The sequence below is a fragment of the Lissotriton helveticus genome, chromosome 11 (genome assembly GCF_964261635.1).
Source record: "Lissotriton helveticus chromosome 11, aLisHel1.1, whole genome shotgun sequence".
NCBI lineage: Eukaryota > Metazoa > Chordata > Amphibia > Caudata > Salamandridae > Lissotriton > Lissotriton helveticus.
In genome coordinates this window covers 75,179,533-75,199,072 of record NC_136072.1, presented here as the reverse complement: position 1 = coordinate 75,199,072, position 19,540 = coordinate 75,179,533, and the positions used below count along the sequence as shown (strand labels likewise).

At 50.3% G+C, this 19,540-nt stretch overlaps 2 protein-coding genes across 2 annotated transcripts in view; both read right to left on the bottom strand.

The window, feature by feature from the left end:
* LOC144791618 (dehydrogenase/reductase SDR family member 4-like) overlaps positions 1-19,540 on the bottom strand; it is a 379,701-nt gene that overhangs the window by 170,508 nt on the left and 189,653 nt on the right. The window lies entirely within an intron of this gene.
* The window catches only part of LOC144791621 (dehydrogenase/reductase SDR family member 4-like), a 213,085-nt gene continuing 202,977 nt past the window's right edge, over positions 9,433-19,540 (bottom strand). The window contains exon 9 of the mRNA XM_078666348.1: positions 9,433-19,124. Within this exon, the coding sequence (XP_078522474.1) occupies positions 19,010-19,124 (115 nt within the window). The 3' untranslated portion in view covers positions 9,433-19,009. The remainder of the gene's footprint in view (positions 19,125-19,540) is intronic.

Genomic DNA, 19,540 nt, shown 5'->3' with positions numbered 1-19,540 from the left:
AGGTTCTCTATACAGGACCTGCTCTCCACCTCAATTTGGAACCTACCCAGAGCTCTCTTCTTTTTTGGCTAAGTTATGAGACACTCTATGACTGAAAGGGTATTATTTGAACATTTACGTGGAGATCACATGTGTATAGACAAAGCTAAACCTCTCTGAAGACCTATAATGATAGCAAAACACCTGTCAGGGGTTGCTTCTATTCATTCCAGGTTGGTTTGGATAGTATTTTACCAATCCAAAGTTATAATACTGTGCCTGGAGTGGTAAAATATATTTGTCATTTTACAGCTCAGCATGGATGACCCTGCGCTAAGCTTAAAGACGTTGCTGTAGCAATGGCAAAAGTCTTTGTCCCTTTCTAGCTTGGCATGGATGGCATTTTGCTAATCCTTTGTGTAAGAAATTGTGGTTTCTGGTTGGCAGAGTAGGCTCCCAGTCCAAGCAGGAACCACAAAAGTCACAGTAAGTCAGTTCCACCCTTAGAATAACCCATGATCACCCTCTTGGTAGCTTGGAAAGAACAGTCAGGCTTATCTCATTCGTAATGTGTAAAGTATTTGGGCACACACAGTAACACAGTGAAAACACTACAAAAGGACTCTACACCACTTTTAAAAAATAGCCAGTATTTATCTGATTAAAACAACAAGACCAAAATGACAAAAAGCCAATATGCACAAGTCAAGATATGAATTTTCAAAGATTAAATGAAGTTATAGCTCTTAAAAATCAATTGTTGCGCTTGACCAGGACAAAGTACCTTAGATGTGTGACGCAGGGGAGGTGAGGCATTGAAAAAGCAGTTGATGCATCGTTTTCTTACTGCCATGCAGGTGGTTGGCACAGTAATGCTCGGGACAGTTTGGTGCGCAGATGAGGTGATGTGTTGGCTCCTTAAGATGGTCCAGAGTCATTCAACCATCCACATCCAGGGACAATGTGTGGCGCAGGGGAGAAGATGCGTTGTTTGCAGGCAGGATATCTTGGTTCCTTATTGCGGTGCACTGTCAATGATGAAATCAGCGCCCAACAACGATGCTTGGATGCTGTGTCGAACATCAAGTTGCTCTGCATCAATTCCAGTGTCATAGCAGACCCCGTGTCGGAGTAGGAGCGGTGCGTCATTGACTTCAGTGATGCATTGCTCAAGACTCTTAAAATGCCAATTTTAGCGAGGTGCTGCGGCAAAAAGTTGAGGCCTGTGTTGTAAGCCACAGGACACCACGCTTTGGTGCAGGCAGCAGCGTTGCGTCGAGTTTTGGAGGTGATATGCTGGTTCTGAATGACGCTAGTAGTCGATGCATTGATTTTCTTGTTGCATCTGAACTCACTTCCAAGGGCCCAGTAACGGAAATTGGCACCACCTAGCAGAACTGAGCTCTCAGCAGAGGGGCCCAGGTGCTGACAGATGTAGTCGTTGATGGTCCTGAGACTTCCACCAGGAGGCAAGCTCAACTCAAGACCTTGAATAACCTTAGAAAGCAGGATGTAGAAAGAAAAGTCCAATCCTTTCACTCCCAGGACAGATACAGCAAGTAGTTTCCCAGCACAGCAAAACAAACAGCAAAGTGGCAGTCCCCCCTGACAGCAACGCAGCTCTCCTTCCTGGCAGAATGTGCTCAATCCAGAAGTGTTGTTAGTATATGAGGGTCATAGGTCCAGTACTTATACCCATTTCAGCCTTTGAAATAGGCAAACTTCAAAGAAAGGTGTTTGCAGTGCACAGGACCCTGCTCTAGCTCCAGATACACCACCGGGGGTGGAGACTTATTTGTGTGGGGACAGGCACAGCCCTATTCAGGTATCAGTGTCCACTCAGGAAGGCCCATCAGACTTGTGATGGGCCATCAGGACATGCAGGACATCCCTTAGCTCCCTTTGTGTGACTGTCTAGAGTAATTGCACAAACAATGACTCAGACATTTATTCAGAGACCGGCAGAGGGACAGAATGGTTAAAGTAAGAAAATGCGAACTTTCTAAAATTGGTATTTTAAGACCTGCAATTTAAATAACAACTTCACTAAAATATCTATTTTTTGAATTGTAACTCCAGGGACACCAAACTCTAATTTTCTATTGTTAGAAATGGGATCTCTGGTTGGCTAAGGCTTGCACCAAATCCAGGCAGAGACCACCACTCTTGTCAGCGCTTGGGAGTTACACGCCAAAGATAACCCCTCCTCACCCCCTAGGTAGCTTGGCACGAGCAGTCACGCTTATTCCGGAGGCCATGTGTAAAGCATTTGCGCACGCACACTTCAACAACATCCCAGGCACACTACAAAAGGAACTCCACACAAGGTTATATAAAAAATAGCCTTTGTATTCTCATAACACATTAGAATAGTAAACACATAATATACACTGTGCCTCCTGGCACGGGCAATATTCACAAGGGATTATATACACATGACAGGGCCACATGGACCACTGTCAGAACCATCCAAATCGAACTTGGTAAAAGTAAAACAGATCATAAACGTACAACCAGTAAACACTGGTAACCACTGTACTTAGCATCAGCCTGTCACAAAAACTACATTCTCTAGTGAAATCGGCATCAACTTCGTACTGGCAGGAAATAGGAGGATTCTAAAGGGTGCACTTTTTACCAAGGAGCCTGCATCAGCTGTTCTACTCGTGCCTTCGCCATTATCACGTCTTTTCGAGCCTGCCATTTAAACCTGCGTTTATCTTTACGCATAGAATTATTGCATAAGTCAGATTGCTCACTATTAATGAATAATGAACACATATCACGTGTCCATGTTGAAATCTAACGGAAAGTTTCCTTTATACCACGTTTGACCCTTTTTAACAATTGACAACAATACCGAAGGAATTCTTTTGAGGACATGATTCTCCACTTAAGTTACCAAGTTTTAGCGAAAATAACCTCAAGCACAGGTTTACGCTTTAACCACTTGGATTCCTTAAATTGTTTTGTTTGATGGTAATTTCCTGACGAAGACACCTACTGTGTCGAAACGTGTGTCGAAGAAACCATCGTTATCCATTTCAAATTGGTAATTTTTATATGTATTAATGAAAGTCGCTGACTATTGTTTTTAAATACACAGACAATCTGTTGAGATAATTAAAATATATGATTTTTTAACAATCTTTCTTTGAACTCTCCTTTGTACACTACAATTACCGTATATTGCCTGGGATTGTTGTTTTCCATTGTTACAAAAACTACATTATACACAGTCACATCAGGCGTGAATTACATTCTGCGCCAACCTCACCAGCATAAACACATTATGCAATTCTCTCACAAGTCTAAACACATTAGACCCTAACCTCCTAAGCATAACTCACATTAGGGGCGTACATCACACAGTGAAACATAATCTCCCTAGCATAAACCATGATATGCAAAACAATCTCATAATCATAAACCATATTTAGAGGTATCAAACAGGGTGCGTAAAACATACTAAAGGCATTACATTTCCTAGCACCACATCACATTAGGGCCTGACACCCTAAAAATCTAACACCCCCTGGCCAACTGGCCATCCGATAAGGGGCTCAAATGCCCAGTGTCCAGAATGACAGGGCGCGCTGCCAATGCAGCGAAAGTCAAGGGTGCGCACTTGGCACAGACCTAAACGTAGCAGCTGCCCACTACTTGCTTGACAGCTGGGAAAGTGGGGGGCAAAGGAGTGAATCTCACTCATGACTTCACAAGACCCCCAAAGGACTGTGCGCCTGAACGGTGCAGCTGCCCACTACTTGCTGGGCAGCTGTGAAAGTAGAAATGCGGCATGGGCTCTCAATGGCCCTCAAACAGATGTGCCCAACGTTGGAGCCACACAGGGCTCTTAAAATAATGGGCAGAGCATTGGAGCCACTCAGGCTCTGAAAACAACTATGTCTCATGGAGTGCACTGGCTCCTGAACTAATTATGTGCCAAATGAGGGGAAGAAGAACTTGCCCCCAAGCACTGTTGCCCTCGGGGGCCCCTAGACGATGGGTGGGGGCCACAGGCGCGGGAAAGTAATTAGGCCAAATGTTGCAGGTGCCCGCGCTGGTGCGGTGCAGCTGAGGATCACCAAAATGCAGGCACGGAATTTCTACCCTCGAGACCCCTCTGGGGCCTTTCAACAACAAGGAGGCCCAGGGGGAGCGCACGGCCTCTAAACAAAATATGCCCCAAGAGTGGTGGAGCGACCTACTGCAAGACGGGCCGCTCAAGACTCGGTAATGGTACTGTGCATCGGAGGGCCCCAAGCAACAGGGAGCCCCCACTCACCTGGACTGCTCAGGGGTGCTCCTCTTCCTCAAGTGCGGTGGGGCAGGCACTGACAATGTGCCTCGCGCCCCCTCCGCTTGCAAGTATCACTCGGTGGCGCCTGCGGGGCTCTCTCTCAGTCATGGGAGCCCCGCGCAGACATGCGCCTTAGTTCTACCTCCGGGCGGCTTCACGCGACCCCTCCAGGCTGCCGGGCGTGCGCGGGACTCCCTCCTCAAACCCAGAAGTCCCGCCCGCCGTCAGGCACCTGGTGGACTGACTTCTGTTTTCGCCGCAAGTCGAAACGGTGATTGCTTCTTTTGGACACAACAAGGGGTAGGCTCCCTCGAGATGAAAAATAAAGCTAGCATGCGGGGTGGGCACCTGCTAGGGCTCACATAAGCGGGGTGGGCACACACATTAATTTATAAAATAAAACGAAGACGCAGGGTTTGCACCTGCGCACTGGAAATCATGACATAAGCGGTGTGGGCACCCGCGATAAAGGCAGTACAGGCGAAGGAGTCCCCATGTCGGGATTCCCTCGTAGACGAATGCATCCCAGTGCTGCAGGGCAAAAATAAAGCACCCCCGGGGAAAAGAAAGCGCAAAAAGAGCCAGGTACATTAAAAATAAAGCCAGCACTCATAAGGTGCTGGGGCAGCCCCAAAGTCTCTTTAGGGTCCTGGAAATAATCAAGCAAAGCAGAAGGGTCCCAATAAGTCCTCCAGGCATCAAGGGGCAGGGCAGGGCAGGGCCCCGGGAGGCAAGCCTTCCCCTGAGCCCCAGCAGCAGCACGCCCCTGGTATATTCAAGTCCACAAACAAGAACATTTACATGGGGTCACAGCCCTTATACTTATACTACTAAATCCTTTGTCTCAAATGTGAAGACAAGGGGAGAACCAGATACAACTGGTTCAGGAGCACTTTGTTTTGCCCTGCTCCTCTCTCCCTTTCACAAGATAGGCCAGGGACATCAGACGCACCACAGGAGGTGGAGCCAGCATTGTGGAGGTAAGGCAGAGCGCTATTCAGGTCCCAGGTGCCACTCCTCCCTCCCATCTACATGCAGATCTCCCTATTCACCACCAGGCACACCAGCCAGCTCCTGTCAATCACAAGCCAGACATGCAATTCACATCAGGCAGGCAGACACTGCACAGAGAAATGCCAACTTCTAAAAGTGGCACTTCTCTACTAGTCACAATAAATCTGCACACACCATTGCGCATCATTTATTCTCACGAGATTGCACATACTAAACTCGCCCCTGCACACCTCTCATACCAGGAACACACATATCCCCCATGCATTCCAATTGGAGGCAGGCCAGTCTCACCACACATACACAGAGAGCGCACGCACTTTACACTGGACCACAGTGCTAAAGTGTGCAGAGGCCTAAAATCCCCAACACTAGGTTACAGCAAAAAGGCTAGGAGACCGCAAAAAGTTTCGGGGTGAACCTGCCAAAAGGGCCAAGTCCAACATCTATTAGCTCCCAATTGGAAGATACACTTGTAAAATGTTACTAAGCAGCTCCAATGCTAACCTATGGGAGAGATAGGCCTGGCTGTAGTGAAAACGCAATTAGCAGTATTTCACTACCAGGACATGTAAACACAACAGTATATGTTCTACCTTTTAAATGCACTGCACCCTGCCCATAGGCCTACCTTGAGCCTACCTTCCTACCTTACCTTACTGTTTAGCCGCTATCACAGCGGCATCCTCTGCTCGTTTTGCACCATGGGCACCCTTTGGAGGCATCTCCGGATCCAGAGTCCCACACCCGCCGTCCAACCGGCACAGAGACCGCCCCTGGGCCGAAAGATCAGCCGGTGCAGAGGTGACGGGCGGAGGTCGAAATCAACAAGCCCCGGTACGTGAGTAACGTCCAGAGCATCGAGGGCTGAGGGTTTCTACCAGATTTAGCAGCCCCCTTTCAGCAGATCACCAGTGGCAGCCAGTCGAGACAGGGGGAAAAGAATTTCCAATATTTTTAGAAGTTAATCATCAGCGGAGAAGAGAGAAGGTATTAAAACAAAGAATTTCCAATTGAAGAACCTATCCCCTAACCTGCCTACACATCAGGACTTGGAACCTGCGGAACTTACCCCAGACTGTGGAGACCTAGCGATTTGGCTGATGCCCGGTGGAGCTACCATATAGCTAAAGAGGAGGTGGGTTGTGGACTCCCCCCCCTTGCCGTCACCTACCCAGCCGGAACTTGGGCAGATTTTCCCCTCATCTCTACGTCCTATCTTCCTCCTACCCCTTTACCCTATCCCCTTACCCTTCCTTGCTCCATTCACCTTGTCCCCTATGTTCTTTAAATGCTTTACTTGATACTTATATTCATTCAAATTAGCTTCACACTATATCAGTTAACCAACAAAGTGAAAGTAACCTTACATATATACAAATGTGTCCAGCAGGTGCATTAGCCAACCAAGCGAACTTGCTGGTATTGGCACCATAGCCGATATTCAACTTCATGAGCTAGTGTAAGCTCTCTCAATTTAACTTTCAAAAAGTACAAAGGCATCCATTTGGATTGTTGTGTAAGACTTAAAGAATGTTTGCTTTTCAAAAAGTCACGCCCCTCCAACCACCATTGTACCCTCCACTAAATCCTTCATCCTAAATCTAATATCTGCCAAAGGTCTCAGGCCACTTTTATGAAGTAAACAGGCGTGGCTCCTCCTTAGTGGCAAAGGAGCATCGCCCCAACAGCCCGCACCAGCAGATGGTAAATAAAATGACAATAAAACAGATATTGTCATTTTATTTCTGCTGTCTGTCCAAGCCCCACATTGACTATAGGGTGGGGCCGGGCCAGGCATGTCAGGGAGGAGTAGGGTGCACTCATAAGGGCGCATATGAGCTTGGCTGGCAGTCCTAGGCTGGCCAAGCACACATGCTCACTTATGTTTTCTCAACCAGGCTGTGTTACACAGCAGGGTTGGAGAAAAGGCACAGGTTCCGATGCACCATCTGAGCAGCAAACAAGGCCGCTCAGACCAATACTGGTGCTGCTCTCATTTGAGAGCAGCGTCTGGAATGGGTGCGGAACTTGTGCCCTGAGGGCTCATCCCCTTTGGCCTGACGGCGATGAGAGGAGCAGCGAGGCAGCCACCAGTGGAGCGGTAGGGAAGACTTTTATTTTTTATTATTTTAACCACCCCCCCTCCCCAAACCTCTGACCTACTCCCGGGCCATCCTACCACGCAAGATAGGCGGCCGTCGCCAATGGAAGCAAAGTACACTAAGAGCAATGCATCATGCAACATTTCAAACTGAAGACTGCTGGCCAACAACATTGAAACATATGCAACCTCCAAATGAATGCAGCTTTACAGCAATATGGGTTAGCCCGGCCCTAAATTCCCCCCCCTTCTTTAGGCACGAATATGCATACTGCATATGTTCACAAAAACATGAAATAGAAAAAATACATTGCATGATAGCCAATGTTAAACATTCTGGACTTGTCAACGCATGTTTGCTTTGTGCTGTAACATAAGGTTGAATATACGTACAAATGTTCTCCAAATACATCCTGCTGGTCAATTTCATAATAATAGGAATTATTAATGGGAAAACGAAAAGCAAGTCATTGCTGCCAGAGGGAATCCCTTGTCTACATGGAGCAGCTTTCCCTGCACCCCAAGAGATGTCTTTTCATTCCAATGATGATTACCCTGCTATGAAATGGCTGTAGTCTAAAGGATCTGACAGGTTTCAATGGTACCTGTGCCTAGTAGGTTGCTGCTTGTGGATTGCCACAGGAGGGGGATACAAAAGCAGGAATCCACTTGACGAGCAGGATATTACCAAACTAGACCACGAGAGAAATTATCTCAAGGCATGCATAATACTGCCCCTACTCACTAGGCTCAACACAGTCTTTCAGTCCCTCCAACTTCATTGGGAAAACATTTGATTTTTCACCTAGCCCAAGGAGTACCAGGGAAATAAATTATAAAACGAGATGTTGTGAAAGGGGACAGTATGCTGCAAGTAAAGGTTGAAACAGTGATATATCAATCTAGAATTTAGATATAGAATTTAGATTGGTAATAATGGAAATGTCTTATCTTTCGAAGTTGTGAGTAAAAATGTGTTCGATATTATACTCACTCAACCTTGAAATCAGGTATATGAATAGTTTAAGGTCACAATAGTTTGCACCTTGAATACCTGCTTATCTGAAACAACTTGATAAAGAGCGAGTCTAATCGTTTAAAGTCCACAAATTGTTATATTTTCAATGTATGTATGCGCAGGTCACTTAGCTGTTTATTCTTTATTTGTTTTCATTTTTTGTAATGGTGCACTTAAGAATGAGAACGTTTTCTCATCCCTAAATATGAGAGGTATTAGAAGCTCAGCATGAATGAAAACATATATTGTTTAGTTTGCTTTCTGCACGCAAATCAACTGGAAATGATATATTTATTGTTAGAGGGCGTGTTGTAGTTTAAACAGCAACTGTTGTCACAATACTGTCCTTTATATCAGCCAACTAGGGCCATGACCCAATTAACAAGGCCAATGCAGAATTATTGCTCTCCTGCCTCAGGATGTAAAGGTTGGATGCTAAGGCTATTTTGGATCTTCAATGCAATTTCCATTGAAACCAATGGAAACTCCATGACGAGCTGGGCTCGTCATGAGCGTCGAAGGGGTTAAGGTCCTCTTTCTGTGTTATAGGCCTGAGTCACAGTCATGGGCCTATAATTAAAATATATCATTTAAAGGATGTGGCCTTGTGGCTAGAGCGGTCCACTTTGTAGCTGGGGGACCGGGCTCGAGCCTGAGCATCAGCTCAACGTCCTGGGTTTCCAGGCAAATCACATAGGGGCATCAAGCATTTTACCGGTCGGATTGCAACCGGTAAAATGCTATTTCGGATGCATCAAGCCCAAAGGCATTCGCAATTGAGGAAATCACAATTTTTGTGATTTCCTTAATTGCGTATGCAGTTGGGGAATCGCAAATTGCGATTCCCTGTTTTGAATGTGGCTTCTCACCAATAAGCCACACCCAATCACTGCACTGCCACCTGGAAAGCAATATATCATTACATATATCATTACACCTTTGAATAATGTACACTTTTAAGCATGTCTTACCACCCCTGGCACAGCAAGACTGCAACACAAACAAACAAACAGCACCTTTTGAAAAGGAGTTTTATTTAACAAAATGCAAAGACTATCACTTTTAAAATAAGGCTTGGGGTTTATTCCATAATATTCTCTAAACAAAGGCTGCCTCAGATACCAAATGCATTAGCTTCAAATATATGTAGCAAACCTATAATCTAAAGGCATGAATCTATAACTGAGCAAATTTATAATCTAAATGGCATGAATCAATAATTATACTGATTAATAAACAAGCAAAAACTGATATAAGATAAGATACACTGGAAGTCCTGCAAGAGATCAGAAAGATATATATACAGAGTAGAGGATCACTCTGGATGTGCACCTCCCACAGCACAAAGAAAACACCTCAAACGATCACAGTCACTGGCTCACATCACAATGGCAATAATCACAAAACTCAATACATCACCTGATGCATACACTGCCCACTTCTGGCCGGGGGAAGTCTTCACACAGCCGGGGATCAGAGCTCAGCAATCAGGGTTCAATCCGAGATAGACATGTCTGCCCTCACTCGGAATCCAAACTCCCAAACTTCCACTTCCACCAGACCAGTGGAGGCTCCCCCTATTAATACAAGTTAAAACGTTGGTCGAAGCTTCTAGAAAGCCTCGCCTCCTTTTCCCATTAGATTCCGTACCACTCCATGCCAAGAAAACAGCATTGTTTGATCAGGCCTTTGCTATGACTTCGAGAAGGAGCCTGTACATTCCTCCGATAAGAACCGGTTTCTACTAGCACACAGAGTGCAGAAAACAAGTGAAAGCAAAACATACCTGTTGGACAGGCCCTACAAAGGGCTCGCTCCCTCCCCGCATGACAGGGCCCAGACACCGGCTCTCCGGGGGCTACCCGCAGAAGCAACCCGCAAACCGTCCCCTCCGGGACGCCTGCTCCCGGATATCTCTGTGTCACGGGCCCGGGCCCCCGTCAGCCCCATTGCCCGGCCCAGCCGCCATCTTGGACACTGCACCACGCGGCCGCGTGGCCTCAGCTCGACCCCAACCCTGGGCCTGGCCAGGCCCCGCCATCCCGGCACCACCATCCACCCAGGAGGTGAACGGACCACTTGGCAGGCTAATGGGAGAAAGAAGTGTCGATGGCTCTCCCCCGCCAGGTGCCGATCGCCCCCAGCCTCCCCGGGTGCTGGCTCCACCCCCCTGCTGGGTGTCTGGACTCCCTCATCCCGGACCTCCCGACCTCCCAGTGCGAGGGTCCGGACATCAAAGGGCGCCAGACCTATAACTGAGGCAGCCCCAGAGCAGGAAGGCAGTTGTATCCTGGAGTCGAGAGACACCGAGAAGAACTCATCCTTGACGGACTGCTGGCGCTGCCACAGCCCTGCCTTGTGAACTATCGTCCTGCCTGCTGGCGCTGCCGCGGCCTTCTGCAACCTTCATCCTCGTGGGACCTGCTGGCGCTGCCGCGGCCCGTAGTAACTTCCATCCTCGTGGGACCTGCTGGCGCTGCCGCGGCCCGTTGTAACTTCCATCCTCGTGGGGACCTGCTGGCGCTGCCGTGGCCCGTTGCCACCTACGATCTCTTCGGGACCTGCTGGCGCTGCCGCGGTCCGACCCGTCCGACCACCGAGCTCGAGGATTGTGAGCTACCGCCGTTTCACCTCCTTACCCGTAGGTACCAAGACTATCCCGCTACCCCCTTTCCCTACCAGAGACTAGAATTGAGAGGATCATCGTGTCCTGATCTCCTTGTATCGTACTACCTTACTTCAAGAGCTGCCTATAAAAGGTGTTAATCTGATCTTCGTGTGGTGTCTATCTGTGGGGGGGAAGTTACTTGTCTGTACGATCGCTGGAGACGGCCCTCACCGGAGGCCTCTCCCCTTGTGCTCGGCCGACCCTCCAGGTCCCCGTCTAACATTGGTGGCCAGCGGCGCGATCCGAACCAACGCGTAACCGTACAGAGAGTAACTCACCCTACGATTAATCCACAATGACGACCAGAGAGAGCGGATCTGCAGAGAAATTCCAGATGGAAAAACTGGAGGAGTACAACCACCGAGAGCTAAAACAATTTTGCATAGAACTAGGCATTGCCACCACCGGTCTGAGCACGAAAGAGGACTTCAAACACGCCCTAGAATCCTGGGCAGAGACAAATATCGCCGGACCCCGAGGCCCCGGAGACAAACACCACTCTGACGGAAGAAAGGAGAACGGATCTCTCCCGGGAAGAGATCCGAGAACGAGAGAAAAATAGACTACACGAGTTAGAGTTGGCACGGCTCAAATTAGACGGAGAATTGAAACTGGCAGAACAAAAGATGAACTTAGAACACTTACGGCTCCAAGAAGAGCGAGAGGAAAAGCAGAGACAGAGAGAACTCGAAGAAAAAAGACTGGCATACGAACACGAGTGCAAGCTAGCGGAGATAGAAATGCGCAAACAGAACAAAGATCTAGGGGTGCCCGAGCAACCGCGCCCCCCAGGTACTACCGAACAGAAGGTCCACATCCCCAAGGATGTGGTCCGTGAATACTATCGGAACGACGACATACAGCAGTGGTTCAAGGCCTACGAGATCGCCATGACTGCCCACCGGATCGCTCGAAGTGACTGGGGAGCCGGTCTATGGGGGAGATTCGTCAATGAAGGCCGGGATGCCCTGCTGCAGCTTCCGGACCATCAAATGACGTCCTATGACCACATGAAGGCCGCCCTCCTCAGTCGATATGGGCTGACGCCCGAGATGTACCGCCAGAGGTTCCGCAACTGCACCCGGATCCCGGGTACAACCTGGATAGAATATGTGAACTATTTCAGCCGAGCCTTCGAGGGATGGATCAAGGGTAGCAACGTAACAACCTACGAACAGCTCTTCAACCTCATTGTGTGGAAGCACCTCTCCAACAACTGCTTCGTCGAGCTCAGGCAGCACCTCCTCGACAGTAAATTGACTGACCCACGGCAGCTCGCCGCCGAGGCTGACCGATGGGAGAGCACCCGAGTGACCCGGAGTGGGCCAAACGAGCAGAACAGAACCAACCAAGGTCATCATCGTCCCCGAGGAGGAGGAGGAGGACAGGGCCGGGGCAGAGACGCCGTCCCGGCCGCTCCCGCCAACAACACCCCGCCCCTGGCCGGCCGGGGCAACCCCCCAATGCGCCCGGGGTTCCGAGCCAACGTTACGTGTCATCGATGCCAGCGAGTCGGCCACTATGCCAGTGACCCGACCTGCCCAAAGAACCAGACCCCCGGACCCCGCCAGTTGGCGGCCGCCGCCCTAGGAGAAGAGCAAGTCTCCGAAGAGCCTGAAGAGTATGAGCAGGAGCAGCCCGAGTGGGAACCTGCCGCCATGACCCTGGCCTGCCTAGGGGGAAGAGACCTGATCCCGCGGGCTCCCCTACCAGCCAACACCAGGAAGTACAGCCAGTGGGTGAACATAAATGGGCGTAAGGCCGAAGCCCTGCGTGACACAGGGGCCAGTGTGACGGCCGTCCGTTGTCACCTGGTGACCCCCGAACAAATTCTGCCAAACGTTCTTTGCCCCGTCCGATCGGCCGACAATTCGGAGAGCCTGTGTCGGATGGCCTGCGTCCCCTTCGAATGGGGAGGAGTCTCCGGTATGTTAAAAGTGACTGTCCGCGACGATGCCCCCGTGGACTGCCTCCTGGGGAACGATCTCGAGAGTTCCCCGTGGGCAGCCGTTGAAAGAAGAGAGCACCTGGGGATGTTAGGCCTCCCGGGCTGGGCGTGCGTAACAACCCGGTCCATGGCCGCCGACACCATCCCTAGATCTGAAGAACCCGAATGGCCAGCACCTCCTCCCCCGATCGCTCCAGAGGGAGACTCCATCCCTACCGACACCCCGGAACAAACCCCCGAAGAGCCCGCTCAGCCCCAAGACCTTCCGGACCTGGCTCAGTGGCGTCAGGAAGGGGGGCCCACCCAAGAACAATTCCGGCAAGAGCAAAAGACATGTCCCTCCCTCGAGGGACTGCGACAGCAAGCGCTCGCCCAGGGCGCAGGAGACACCGCAGGGGCCCACTGGATCTATTGGGACAATGACCTACTGTACAGCGAACAAAGAATAGCGGAGCTGGGGGCCAGTCGAGTGCTGGTGGTGCCCCTCCGTTTCAGAGACTTCCTGCTGAACTTGGCCCATGATGTCCCCCTAGCTGGACACTTGGGGCAGGACAAAACATACAACCGCCTGGTGACTCACTTTTACTGGCCGAAAATGAGAAATGACGTCTCCACCCACTGCCGGTCCTGCCCGACCTGCCAGGCCAGCGGGAAGAGCGGCCGCAAACTCAAGGCACCTCTGCAACCATTCCCGGTTGTGACCACCCCGTTCGAAAGGGTGGGAATAGACATTGTGGGGCCCCTGAACCCCCGAACAGCACAAGGGCATCGATTCATCCTGGTCCTGGTGGACCACGCCACCCGCTATCCTGAGGCGGTTCCCCTTCGAACTGTAACATCACCAGTGGTAGGTCGAGCCTTAATGGGGATCTTCTCTCGAGTGGGCTTCCCCAGGGAAGTCGTCAGCGACAGGGGCACGAACTTTATTTCAAAATATATGAAATCCCTATGGCAACAGTGCGGAGTCACCTACCAATTCACAACCCCCTATCACCCGCAAGGAAACGGACTGGTCGAGCGGTTCAACCGCACTCTCAAGGGGATGATCATGGGGCTGGAAGAACCCCTACGCCGCCAGTGGGACGTGCCTCCTCTTCGCCTACCGAGAAGTCCCCCAGAAGTCCCTCGGCTTCAGCCCTTTCGAACTCCTGTACGGACACCCTGTTCGCGGGCCTCTCAGCCTAGTTAAAGAAGAGTGGGAAATGGTCCCCCTGAAGACCCCTCCAGACGTATACAAGTACCTCCTGACCCTCCGTAATCAGACCCGGCGATTCAGAGAGCTCGCCAAAGCCAATCGTGAAGCCAGTCAGGAGGACATGAAGAAGTGGTACGATCAACATGCCTCCTCCATCGAATTCGAGCCTGGCCAGCAGGTATGGGTGATGTCCCCCATCGAACCTTGTGCCTTACAGGACAAATGGATGGGGCCCTTCAAGGTGATCGAGCGTAAGAGCCCCGTCACCTATCTCATCGACATGGAATCCCCCCGGAACCCCCTCCGGGTCCTCCACGCCAACAGACTCAAACCCCACTTCGTGCGCTCGGAGCTCAGCCTGCTGATGGCTACCGACAGTGGGGCGGAAGAGGACTCCGAGCCCCTCCCGGACCTACTGGGGGCCGGGGAAAAAGATGGTTCGGTGGATGGGGTCCAGCTCTCCGAGGCTCTGACCCCGGAGCAGCGCCAAGACTGTCGGGCCCTCCTGCTGCAATTTGCAAACCTATTCTCCCTCACACCCGGGGTCACCCCCTGGTGTCTGCACGACGTGGACACTGGCGACAGTCCTCCTATCCGACACCGGCCGTACCGAGTACCAGATCGGGTACGCACCTGCATCCAAGAAGAAGTCTCCAAGATGCTCGCACTCGGAGTCATCGAACCCTCGGACAGCCCCTGGGCCAGCCCGGTTGTACTGGTCCCCAAAGCTGCGGCCCCGGGCACCACACCCGAGCTCCGGTTCTGCGTCGACTATCGGGGTCTGAACGCTGTCACCCGAACCGACGCTCACCCCATCCCCCGAGCCGACGAACTAGTTGACCGCATCGGGGCGGCCCGCTACCTAAGCATCTTCGACCTGACGGCGGGCTACTGGCAGATCGGCCTCACCCCCAGGGCCCAAGAACGATCCGCTTTCTCCACCCCGGATGGACACTACCATTTCAGAGTGATGCCATTCGGCATGAAAAACGCTCCAGCCACGTTTCAACGACTTGTGAACCAGGTATTGGCGGGCCTTGAAGAGTTCAGCGCCGCATACCTGGACGACATCGCGGTGTATAGCCGCCACTGGTCAGACCACCTCCGCCACCTCCGAGGGGTCCTGCAGGCCCTCCAACGGGCCGGCCTCACAATCAAGGCCAGCAAGTGCCAAATAGGCCAGGGGTCCGTGACCTACCTCGGACACCAAGTGGGGAGCGGTCTGGTGGCCCCCCTCCAGCTCAAGATCGCTGCCATCCAGTCCTGGCGCCCCCCTGTAACCCAAACCGAGGTCCGGGCCTTCTTGGGGCTCACCGGATACTATCGGCGGTTCGTAAAGGACTATGGCAGCATTGTGGGGCCCCTCACGGAACTCACATCCAAGACCAACCCAAAAACAGTCAACTGGACTCCCGACTGTCAAGCGGCCTTCGAGAGGCTGAAGGCCGCCATGTGCACCGCTCCTGTGCTCCAGGCCCCCGACTACAGCCGTGAGTTCATCGTCCAGACTGATGCCTCAGACCATGGCATCGGGGCCGTCCTCTCCCAACTGAACCCCGAGGGAATCGACCAACCAGTGGCCTTCATCAGCAGACGCCTACTGCCCCGAGAACAGCGCTGGAGCACCATTGAGCGAGAGGCCTTCGCAGTAGTATGGGCCCTCAAGAAGCTCCGGCCTTACCTCTTCGGAACCCACTTCCGGGTACAAACAGATCATCGGCCCCTGCAATGGCTAATGCAAATGCGGGGGGAGAACCCCAAACTATTGCGATGGTCCATCTCCCTGCAGGGGATGGACTTCACTGTGGAGCATCGCCCTGGCCAAGACCACGCCAACGCGGATGGACTGTCCCGCTTTTTCCGTCTCGACGAGGAGAGTCCCCAAGAGGATGGGTGACTCTCCCCGCCTTCAGCTGGGGAGGACGCATGTTGGACAGGCCCCACAAAGGGCTCGCTCCCTCCCCGCATGACAGGGCCCAGACACCGGCTCTCCGGGGGCTACCCGCAGAAGCAACCCGCAACCCGTCCCCTCCGGGACGCCTGCTCCCGGATATCTCTGTGTCACGGGCCCGGGCCCCCGTCAGCCCCATTGCCCGGCCCAGCCGCCATCTTGGACACTGCACCACGCGGCCGCGTGGCCTCAGCTCGACCCCAACCCTGGGCCTGGCCAGGCCCCACCATCCTGGCACCACCATCCACCCAGGAGGTGAACGGACCACTTGGCAGGCTAATGGGAGAAAGAAGTGTCGATGGCTCTCCCCCGCCAGGTGCCGATCGCCCCCCAGCCTCCCCGGGTGCTGGCTCCACCCCCTGCTGGGTGTCTGGACTCCCTCATCCCGGACCTCCCGACCTCCCAGTGCGAGGGTCCGGACATCAAAGGGCGCCAGATCTATAACTGAGGCAGCCCCAGAGCAGGAAGGCAGTTGTATCCTGGAGTCGAGAGACACCGAGAAGAACTCATCCTTGACGGACTGCTGGCGCTGCCACAGCCCTGCCTTGTGAACTATCGTCCTGCCTGCTGGCGCTGCCGCGGCCTTCTGCAACCTTCATCCTCGTGGGACCTGCTGGCGCTGCCGCGGCCCGTTGTAACTTCCATCCTCGTGGGACCTGCTGGCGCTGCCGCGGCCCGTTGTAACTTCCATCCTCGTGGGGACCTGCTGGCGCTGCCGCGGCCCGTTGCCACCTACGATCTCTTCGGGACCTGCTGGCGCTGCCGCGGTCCGACCCGTCCGACCACCGAGCTCGAGGATTGTGAGCTACCGCCGTTTCACCTCCGTACCCGTAGGTACCAAGACTGTCCCGCTACCCCCTTTCCCTACCAGAGACTAGAATTGAGAGGATCATCGTGTCCTGATCTCCTTGTATCGTACTACCTTACTTCAAGAGCTGCCTATAAAAGGTGTTAATCTGATCTTCGTGTGGTGTCTATCTGTGGGGGGGAAGTTACTTGTCTGTACGATCGCTGGAGACGGCCCTCACCGGAGGCCTCTCCCCTTGTGCTCGGCCGACCCTCCAGGTCCCCGTCTAACAATACCCTCTTCAGATCTGCAGCTTCGTGCAGGACAGAAATGCCCAAAGCAAGATGGAATTGAAAAGCAAGATGCATGTCAAAGGCAATAGTAAAGCAAGGTAAAGTCAGAACAAAGCCAATAGTAAGAACTCATAACTCTCACCAATGCACAATACAATACATATTCCTGCACAACTGCACACTTTCAAATACACATCCCACACGCTCTGCTCTTGGCAAGACTGTTCCACTCAGTTACAGCTCCCACTGAAAGACAGCAAGATTACAGAACAGAAGAGAAGCAGTCAAATGCAGGACCATCCTACATTAAGGAACACACTAAAATCAATTAAATTGGTGGTGATGAGGGTCATCATAGGGTGTCAAAATCACAAGAGTGGCTCATTTATTACATTCCCTAAATGCGATGCATCATGCATTCGCAAATTGCATTTTCACAATTTGGAATTGCAAATTACCATCAACTTCAAGTTGCTAATAATTAGCAATTTGTTAGAAAAATGCATACTATTGCATTTTCTAAGTCCCATGTGGCACACACATATGCCCTTAGGGCATATGTGTGCGCCACATGTGCACACATGCCTATTTTGGGGGAGCAGTAGGGTGGCCTTTTGGCCCCCTAGCACCCTTGAAATCACATTCGCAATTTGCGAATCCCTATTTGGTACTCGCACATTTCAAACGACTTCTCTAGGCCCATAGGAATAATGGAAAGGAATTCCTTAATAGTGAGTCGCAATTTGTGAGTCACTATTAAGGAATTTGTAGGAATCAAAATTAGTTTGCGATCCCTACATGCATAGGGAATTGCGATTCCTAAATGGCGATTCCCTAAAAATAGCTATTTGGGAATCGCAATTCCATTCTTTGATGCATGTGGCCCATAATCTCCCTGTGCCTACCAAAATTGAATATTTCCATCTGTAACGTAACTGGTGCTTATGTAAAGTGCTCTGATACCTCGAGATTGAGTCTGAGCTATACATATATAAAAAAAAAAGTATAGCCTTAGAAGAATGGTATTAGAACATGCAATTTGTCAAGGGTAGAGTCTACTTAAAAAGGGAGAAACAGCAAAGCACTGGAGTACTTCAACATCCATCTATTAATTGCCCTGAGTTATATCATTGTGTTCAGTGGTGCTCTCTACATTCCAATGGTCTAGTAAATGTCATATTCTAGGGTTTGCTAAGAAAGAATGAACCCCAAGAATAAATATATATATAAAATGAATATAGAGGCATAGTGTACGAGGACTTCAAACAAGTAAGATTTGCGTTTAATCCAATCTTTTGTACAGGAATGCCAGCATCAAATACATTGTAATAAATAAATCGTGGTAGCATGTGCTAGACTGCTCACTTAAACTCCATCATTGTCTTTCTGAGAGTCCTGCACTTACCAATGGTGGGTGTGGAGAACAGCATGCAGTGAAGTATTGACAGTTTACCTTTAAACACTGATTGTTCATGCATCAAAACTACATTTGTCACTCATACTTGTTAACACAAAACAGGCTGAGATAATGTTTTTTTTAACTACAAAAATGCTGACAATATGTATGAAGGCTATCTACATAATGCAGTTAAACAGGTGTATCCAAGAAATGTGATTAGGTCTATGAAAGCTGTTTTCACTTGTCTACCTGCTTATCTGGGACAACTCGATAAAGTGCAAGTCTAACTGTTCAAAATCCAGAACTTGTATTAAGTTCAAGTTATGCATAGAAAGATGAAAATTTTATTCGTTTTAGAGTCTTGACTTGAACCCTCCCCCAACGACGATTGTCTCTCCTGTAAGGTAAGAAGCGTCTGATGAGAGGAGAAAAGACACAATTCCAGCATGTTCCTCCGGCTCTGCAATTCTAAGACACAAAAACATGAGAATTGATCAAAATTAAGTTAATCTGCAATACTAAAGAATTTTCAATAACTTTTTCAGCGTTCGCATCTTTTATCGAGCATTATTGTCAAACGGTTAATTGGTGATGAACAAGTAAGTGCTAGCATACACTGGTTTTATTATAAATGATTGTTTATGTTTCGACACATCATTTATTTTTCATAAGGTTCTTTTGTCCGCTGAGTTTCACAAAATTATAAACATAGTACAAAAACATGTGACCACATAAAATATAAGAAAAACAGGTACAAAATACATTAAATTAACATTATTAAAGGAACTACGTCACATCCCAAGACACATATTTTCTTTGACATTATTTTTCCAGAAAACTGGGCATTAAAGTAGCACCCTTGGCCCCCAGACCTTAGATCATAT